The 9,092-nt window shown below is 44.9% G+C and overlaps 1 protein-coding gene across 1 annotated transcript in view; it reads right to left on the reverse strand.

The window, feature by feature from the left end:
- The window catches only part of CALHM4 (calcium homeostasis modulator family member 4), a 50,837-nt gene extending 44,027 nt beyond the window's left edge, over positions 1-6,810 (reverse strand). Inside the window, exon 1 of the mRNA XM_085612165.1 lies at positions 5,981-6,810. Within this exon, the coding sequence (XP_085468291.1) occupies positions 5,981-6,541 (561 nt within the window). The 5' untranslated portion in view covers positions 6,542-6,810. The remainder of the gene's footprint in view (positions 1-5,980) is intronic.
- Positions 6,811-9,092: the final 2,282 nt, after the last annotated feature.

Consider the following 9,092-nt stretch of genomic DNA (forward strand, 5'->3'; position numbering starts at 1 on the left):
GGGGATTTGTTCCGTTCCAGGTCATGGATAGCCTGCTTCCCTTTGGCAGTTGTAATGAGGGTATCTAGACTCTCACAAGTTGCTACCTCGAGACAAGGGAGGGAAAGCCTAGTCAAAAAGGCATCCACTGCACCAGCAGCAGGGGTAGGGGCAGTCCTGTATACCAAAGAGTAATAGTCATGGAAGGCTCCTAAAATGACAGACTGGGCATGCAAAGTGCCCCCTTCTGGAGCTGAACTTTCTAGTATAGGGCTAAAGAGAAGATTTCTACGGATTGGGCAGGTCAACAGGAGGCAGGATTTATCCCCTGAATGGTTAGTGACCTGCTGCCAGATTGCGTCGCCCATAGGGGCGTGGAAAGTTAGTTCACATATGGCCTTACAGAGAGGCCTGGCACCTTGCAACGGCCGCAGGTAGCTGTCGCAAGATATTGGTTGCACGTGGCTGGGACAGGTTTAGAGGGCTGGTCAGCCAGGAGTCATCCCTGTGACTTTAATCTCCCATTAGGGATTGTCTGACAGAGTTCTGTGTTGTGTGCACCGGTAGCATTGTGGGAGTATTGCAAACCAACTGGTAGGCCTCGAAACTGCTCCCAGTTGCCCCGCCCCCCTCATTGCTGGGTATGGTCGCCATGTGCTCAGTCCGTGGAAGGAGGAGGTGGGGGGAAACAAGGAGGGGGGAATGAAGCCCCACTCCAGCCCTCCATTTGTGCCACTGGCGACTGCTCACTCACTGGGACAGCAGGGGTAGGGGCGAGGAATGTCCTTGACTGCGATCCCCCCCAAGTCAATTACAATGAGGTGGTGGGGGGGCAGACAAGGCATTGCTGCCCGTCCCGATGCCTCACATATATTTACCTTCATGATGAGGATATATATAGGTTCTGGTCACATCATAAACCATAAGGCCAAATGTCACCAGAATCCCAAGATGGCAATATAAGACAATATTATACCTGGTACCAGTTATGTATTTTTTTATACTGCAAGTTTACTCTGGGGTAGTTTGCGTGAACAAGCTGGTTAAGAGGCAACTAACAATGAGAACGGATTGGAATCAGAATGTCAAGGTTTTGTTTACCGTTCATGAATAAAATGTGAAAAAAGTGGCAGATGACACGATTTATGAGATTCTTTGATTTACTCTGACTTCAGAATCATACATTTACTGCATTTGTACATAATCTGCAAAATTTGCAGATTTCACCAAAAATTTTGTTTTAGCTACAAAGAATGAAAAGAATACTGTCAGAGAATATAATGCATAATCTGTATTTTTTGCTGCATAATTTAGATAAACTTGCTACATAGTTTGTTCTTCCCTGCCACATAAGCCTAGAATCCCTAGTAATAGAATAGCTTTGCTCAGTGGTTTGGGGCTGTCATTAAGAGGAGTAATCCTTACTACTAAGGCAACTGTGAAATATTTTCCATATTGCATCGTTCCCTGTGATATAAGGGTTTTTATGGCACTATATTTTGTGCATAAAACCCACCAAAATATGTAACATATATATGTCTTCAAGGCAAGTAGATGTGGGGTGAATAATAGAAAATAAAAACTTGCCTTCATGGTATAGTGCTAATCGATATTTTAGCCACTAAATTTGACGAGTCGATATTTTTGTCTGACTTAAATTGGAAATCAGTAACAGGGAAAAAAGCATAGCAACCTTAATTATGCGGTGCTAACGGATAGTTTATCATATGCCATCTGAAATGCATGAATCACAGACTACTGGAATACTATAACTCTTCCTCTTTAATAGGCCGTTGAAAGCATCAGTTACCCTACGGGGCGCAGTGAACAGATCAGAGCTGAGAGCTGGACATCTTCTGCAGATTCAAGAAACTTGTTAGGAAAAAAACGCTAATTACAGACGTCAAGCGATGAACGAATTCTTTTGTTGCGCCCACTTAAAGATCAACTGTGAAGACTGGCACACCAGCTCGTGCCTTACTTCAAAGGCAGAGTTTGCAACCATCGGTTGTGCGGCTAAACAAAAAAAAAACACTCCTGATGGTCATGTGCTTATTTGTGAACTGAGGAATGTTCGTGGATGCACGAGATACCGGAGGGAAGGGGATCCATCATAGAGCTATAGATGAGTTAAACAAAACTCAGCTACACGATGAGAGAGCGAATAACTACCCCTCCCCACACCACCGAGATGTTTACATTCGTGATTGGTTTAACATTGTTTATCACAAAAAGCAATGAGTGACTGCATTCCAGTGTCAAGAGGGTACAATGAGAAGTATAAAATGTCTGCCAGTATAGTAGACATCAGGCGCGCAACACCCATTGGGGCAGATTTATGAGCCCCTTGCGCCACTTTTGCGTCACTTTTAACATTGGAAAAGTGACGCAAAAGTGGCGCAAGGGGCTCATAAATCTGCCCCTTTGAACTTAAAGGGCTTCAGCCCCCCCCCCCCCCCCCGTCGTGTGTGGCAGCCCGGGATGAGACCGCTTCCGGGCAGACACAAAGCCGCGCCCGAACACTTCACAGGTCTTTAAAAGACCATTTGCATGTTAATGAGGCCTTGCTGTTGTTTCACCCCTTCTAGGAGCCCCTGCAGCTCCCCTCTGCCTAGATTCAGCCCCCCCACCCCCGAAATCAGCGCCACTCTGCCTACTGTTTAAAGATTCAGCCCCCCCCCCCCCCGAAATGTTTGCTTAGCCCCCCCCCCCCGAAATTTGGCTCTAGTTGCGCCTCTGGTAGACATGATATGGGGCAGACCAGGCGCGCAACACCCATTGGACTCAAAGGGCTGAGGATGTCTCATATGCTCCGCAGTGGGAAACGGTGCGCCACCCAGTACTGGCTTTGTGGTCTGCATTGAGAAAGTTCGGGTTTGGAAACTTGTGTCATAGTGCCCAAGGTGCAAGAAAGTAGTTACACAATTTACCTGCTATAATCAACGCAGAAGGCACTTCCCCATATTGCATATTCTACTCAGATGGTTTCCTCGGTGAAAATACTTTAGTTACTTATCGGTAATTGCATTACTTCGAGTATGGCTTCACCCTAATTAACTCACTCATCCCTCCCCTCTGTTATGACCAGGCCAACTGTATTATGTAGGCCTCGCGTCAACTAAAACAAGAGGTCGGGAGGAGCTTTTCAAAATTTTGGGAGGGATCTGGGTGTGTCTGTGAGGCGCGACGGCCTTGCTATGTAATTAATTGGGGGGGAGGGGCGTAACGAGGAGGCAACACCCAGCTTCGGTCTATAAAGGCATGACGAAGAAACCTTTTCGCTACACACACCAGGATCTGTAGTAACATGTTAGGCACACACAGTCAGTTTCTCCCTGGAACCTCTCCCAGCCCTGTTGGCCTTTTCTCAAACTTAGGATTTTGACACCCGCTGACCTTCAAAATAAAATATTGCTAAATACACATTGTTCAGTACAATGGGATTTCTCTAGGAAAGCTCGTTTTGTCTAACACACAAAAGGTGGGTGAAGGCAAAGGATTAGCTCTGGTATAAATTGCCAGCAAGCTTCCCTTTTGAACACAACCCAAGCAGTGGAGACTCCCTCACTCTCTCATTCCCCTCGGCGGGAATCTTAAACGTCTCTATTTGGTCTCTTCTACCCAGAGGCGCATCTAAAGCCACATTTCGGGAGGGGGGGGGGTGGCTGAATCTTTAAGCAATACGCAGAGTGGAGCTGATTTCGCGGGGGGGGGGGGGGGGCTGAATCTTTAAGCAATAGGCAGAGTGGAGCTGCAGGGGCTCTAAGAAGGGGTGAAACAACTGCAAGGCCTCATTAACATGCAAGTGGTATTTTAAAGACCTGTGAAGTACTCGGGTGCTGCTGTGTGGGTGCCCGGGAAGCTGTCTCATCCCGGGCTGCCACACACGAGGGGGGGTGGGGGGGGGGCTGAAGCCCTTCGAGTCCAATGGGTGTTGCGCGCCTGCTTCTACCCATCTCTTATTTTATTCTGTCCTTCTCTATGTCGGTGTTGTTTATCTCTCTCTTGTCCTAGAGCTTATCTTTCATTTTGTTACTTTCACTTTTAGTTCACGTCTACTGTTATCTCATCCTCGTGTCACTCACCCACTTGCCTGCCCCTCTCTCAATCGCTTCTGTCCCCTTAAGTTTTACAACTGCTCTGTCTTCCTTTCAGTATCTTTCATTCTATTCGTTCCAGGCATTGTTCATTTCACCTTCTCAATCCCTCAAACACACTCTCGATATGCCCTCTGCCCTCTTAACCAGCCTCTCTAGTGCTCCTGTGAATGTTTTATGCAAGCAAAACATAAAAATCAAAAAGACACGTAGTGTTTTATTCATTGAACTTTTCATACAACAAAATTCTGAATACTGCCCAAAGAGACCTGAGCCAACTATTAGCAGCTCATTGAGTCCTATGTCGCGTTCTGATACTTGCAGCTCTGAATTTCGTCCCTAATCCGCTAATCAGAGCAAAACTACATGTACCAAAATACAAATATAGGACTGGGTGCGTTACTGGCGCCAGGCAGGGGAAACTGGCGCTTTGCGGACCTGCTGATTTTGCAGACACAAGCCCGCTGGATGGCTCCGTGAATTAACGCTCACTGCTGATATATGCGTTGATCTGCAGATCATGAGTCTAGAGCATGGTCAACTCAGCCTTCCATCATTCTAAGGTCGGTACACTGAGCACCAGTAACCTGGCATACGTTCCATGTGACCACAAGTCTCGCTTTAAACCAATCCTAGCGTTTTGGCCAGCACCACGTTGCTTTCTGAATCTTGTGCTTTTAATGACTGTGTGTGCAGGCAGCTACTGTACGGTTACAGGGAGAGTACCTGCATTACTTCTCAGCAATACTGCAATACATTTGATTGGAGAGTACCGGCAACCCTTGGGATCAAACAGGACTGACGGCCTTATTGATGAAAACTGTTGCATCGCTGCGTGAAAACAATGATGAGACAGTTTTCACTGTGCTCTCCTTGAAACATGATGGAAGCGTCATATTTACTGTATGACGCATCATGTCGCAAGGAGTTACAGAAATGTCAGTATTTCTGACGTATCTATAGGCGCAGTAATGACGCATTGCTGGAGTGTGTCACAAAAGTGACGCAACTCCAGCAATGTGGCCTTTTATATGGGCCAGCGTCAGCCATACACCTGCTGTGAGGCAGGCATAAGATTTTGACGCAGTGGTGTCCTAGAAGTGGCACAGTAAAATCTGACAGATTTCACTGTGCCACTTCAAGGAGGCTTTTAACCCCTTCAGCGCTGGGCGAATTCCGCCGCGGTGCTGAAGGGTTCGTGCGCGGGCGGGCCCATGACGGAACGGTTCCGTCATGAGCACAGCTCAACCGTGGCTCATGACGGAACCGTTCCGTCATGAGCATGGAAGGGGTTAAAGTGGGACTGCCCGCCTTCCATACATTATACCTGACGCAGGTATAATGTAGCACAGGGCTTTACAAAGTGACGCATCTGCTTAGATGCATCACTTTGTAAATAGGGCGCAACATGGTGCATTTTTTACGCCACTATGCATCACACAAAGTGATTTAACGGCGGCGCAAAAGTGTTGCAAGGCCTCATAAATAAGGACATGAGTACCTGCACGTTTATATTTCCCTTCAAAGCACTGTGCGAGTAGGCTGAAAAATCCCAGCATGCAACCTGTTGGTACTTACAGTTAATTTCACATTGTGCAGCTCAAATGTGTATCATACTTGTTATCTATGTTGTGAACATTCACTACTGTAAAGTGCTCTGACTCGGATGCTCTGTATAGACTTGTTATCTTTGATGTGAACATTTACTTTTGTAAAGCGCTTTGAAACCTTCGGGTCTATCTAGCGTGTAAAGAAATGCCTCAAATGAATCAATGCAAATCCAGGACTTTGTGAAGGGGGCACAGGTAATGGGGCTGCTTCGAAACAGAATATGGTAACACCTACTATTTACAGCTGTTAATAAAAGTGCAATATTAAAAAAGACATTACTATGAGCGGCTCACCTGAGACTGGTACCGGAGGTCGAGGAGCACCCCCTCTCTCACTCGGGTCAGGTTGGGGCGCACGAGCTGCGGGCAGGGGAAGGAGGCCAGGATCTGCCTGCGCTCGGCCCTGCTGACGTTCCGGAAGAACTCGTACTGGTCCACGGCGGCGAACTCGCTGAGCGCGCAGACGTAGTAGGCGCCGTTGAGCAGCGTGACGGCCAGCCAGGTGATGGGCGCCACCAGGGCCCGGCTCGTGATGTCGCAGAAGACGAAGCAAAGCAGCTTGGACTTCATGAGGCGGCTGTGCCGGCTCTGCTCCACCGGCGCCGACGTGTGCGTCGTGCCCGTCAGCAGCCGCCACGTGTGGTCGTTGAAGACGTAACCCACGATGAGGAGGATGAGCGCGGGCACCCCGATGAAGGCTAACCCGTAGTAAAGGTTCTTGGTCGCCTGGCAGGGGCAGCTGAAGGCGAAGAAGGAGAAGAGCTGCTGGCCGCCGATGGTGAGCAGCGCCACCACGGCGTTGAAAATCAGAGATTCCTTGCTCTTCAGGAAGGACAACAGGCCGCTCCAAGACATCGTGGCTGCCTTATCTGCCGTGTTTTGTTCTCCCTTCCTGGCCGGCCTCTCCTGCTCTTCAGGCAGGCTGTGGTTACCCGACCCGTCTGGTTTTGCTGTCTGGGTGTGCCTGCGCCTGAAGCCCGGCCCACTCCTTTCCTCTCCCCCAGCTTCCCACCAGCCTGTGTCGGGAAGGGCGCACTACGAAACTTGGAGGTCGTAAACTTTCCCCCTACTGTTTTCAAAGACCATGTTAGGGCACTACCAACGCTTCTCCTCCTGAGGAAGAGGCGTGCCAAGTAACTAATTTAAACTTTAAAAAGCGCGCCTGGTATTTAGTTGCACATCAATTTTGTGCACAGACATGCATAAGGCATTCTTTTCATGTTTATGCTTTTTTAAAGTGGCAAAACGTGAACGCACCTAACTTGGAGTATCTAAAGGTGGCAGAACAATGTTTTGCCTAAGTGCCTGTGCAACTCTACGTTGCTGTGGGTGATGAAAATATTTTTTACAGTGAGTTTTTGCAGTATTGCTCTTTTTTTAGCATATTGGTAGTATGGGATTGCCTTGCAGTCCATGACGACAAGAGGGGTGTCGCCACCATCACCTCAACCCTTAGCACAGCAAGTGTGCCATGCGCCTGAATGCAAGGAAGGGACAGGCTCAACCCACCTATTGGGTACTAAAAGACAACCAGGGCAGGCTTTAAAACTGGTGGCGCCCTGTGCTAGAATGTTGTTGGCGCCCCCCAAGGACCACCACAGCCACGGATTTCCTCACTAGCACCCTTTAACAGTTCCCCTCAAGTCTCCATAACCACTGCGTCTCAGTTTCATTTAGTTTTATAGCACCACTCATACCAATGCAAGGTGTTGGAGCACTTTACCACACACATTGCACAGAGACAATCATATGTGTGTAAATTAATGTATAGGAAATGTTACACCAGACAGGACTACAACGTGTAGGGTTGGAGCAACATGTGTTTGATACTGGTAGGTAATATAGTTTGAGTCCTTATTCTAGAAAAGCACAAATTCAGAATTTGAAATGTAACACCACTGTTAGGGGTTCTTTTTAATAATAAGAATTGTTTTCTACCCAAATGAACCCTTTTGGCAATATTAGGATAATAATAAAGATTTCCCTTTTGTATTGTTCAAAGACTCCTATAGTGAAATCGCATAAAATATACAATGGACCAAAGAAAATAATTATTTGGAACTATGCTCCTTAATATAGCAACACGAAATCAAAATGTATTGTTATTTTATTAATAATACCTGTATCAAAATTGTTTACAGTATTGTATCCATTAAAAACACTTTACACATCATAATAAACATTTACATAAAAGACAAACATTGATAATAGTATTTTTTCGCAATGATTCTGTTAGCAATTATTATCAATAATCATGAGCATTTTACAACACCTCAAAACATGTACAAATAAAATATTGAATAAAACAAATTTAAGTTAAAAACAAATAAACTGTGTCCTCTTGTCGACACGTTTCGGTGTAATTTATGGTAAGTAACACCTTCTTCAGGACCCACACCTTAAATGCAAAAAACTGCTCACTATATCAAATTTGATCAATCTATGAAAGAAGGATACATACAATTAGATTACAAACGTGGGCTCAAAAGAAAATTTTCTTTGGTTCAATATAATTGATAGCAGCGATCTCACACAGGGTAAGTATACTTAAACTTCCATGTTAAGCATTGGAGTACATTCACTTAAAGTGAACTGAGATATTAATAAAATTGAAAATGACTTATATAATAATATGCCTAATATTTCTTAACCCCTTCTTACCGGTCAATTATTACAATCATCAGAAGGAGATGGTCTTAAGAGTAGATATCTCTTGGAATATACCACACAATTGATTTCAAAGAAGGAGTATAGGGAATATTCTATTATCATTGTAGTAATCCCATTATGTATCTCTCCCTTCTTTTCCAATATTTTTCAAATTTTATATATAAAGGTCAAAGTTTCACTTAGTGGAACTCCTGTGCAGTTAGAATTAAAATTAATGACATAGTCTTTGATGTACTTACATAGAGGGTATAGCTTCTTAATATCCTTTAAGGACCGAGAGGGGATATCAATTTCCTCCGTCCTATTTAATCAAATAATATATAAAATAATTCAATCATGGTAGTTAACATACACCTGGACCTATTATTTAGTCAACAATTTTTTGTACTTCACTCACCCGAAGTAATACAGTTATTTCCTCTATGTTTCCTTGTCGGTGCTTTCCAGATTCAATAATGAGATTGATAGAGGGTATCGATTTCATGAACCCTATTAAATCAAGGGGTATATGTGCTTTAGATTAATATACATAAAATAATTTAGGCCTATTTGCTAAGTAGTAATTTTAGTGAATTGACTCACCATGCACGCACAGATTTATATTTTATATTATTCTTGGCCTTCTTTTCAATGTCGAAAACTTCCGGTGCGTATTTTCACGTTTTATAATGACAATACTGCTTCTGCCTTTATTCAATTCTAGCAGAAGTTAGTTCCTAAAATTAAGATAAAATAA

This window comes from Triturus cristatus, chromosome 6 (assembly GCF_964204655.1).
Source record: "Triturus cristatus chromosome 6, aTriCri1.1, whole genome shotgun sequence".
NCBI classification, from domain to species: Eukaryota; Metazoa; Chordata; class Amphibia; order Caudata; family Salamandridae; genus Triturus; species Triturus cristatus.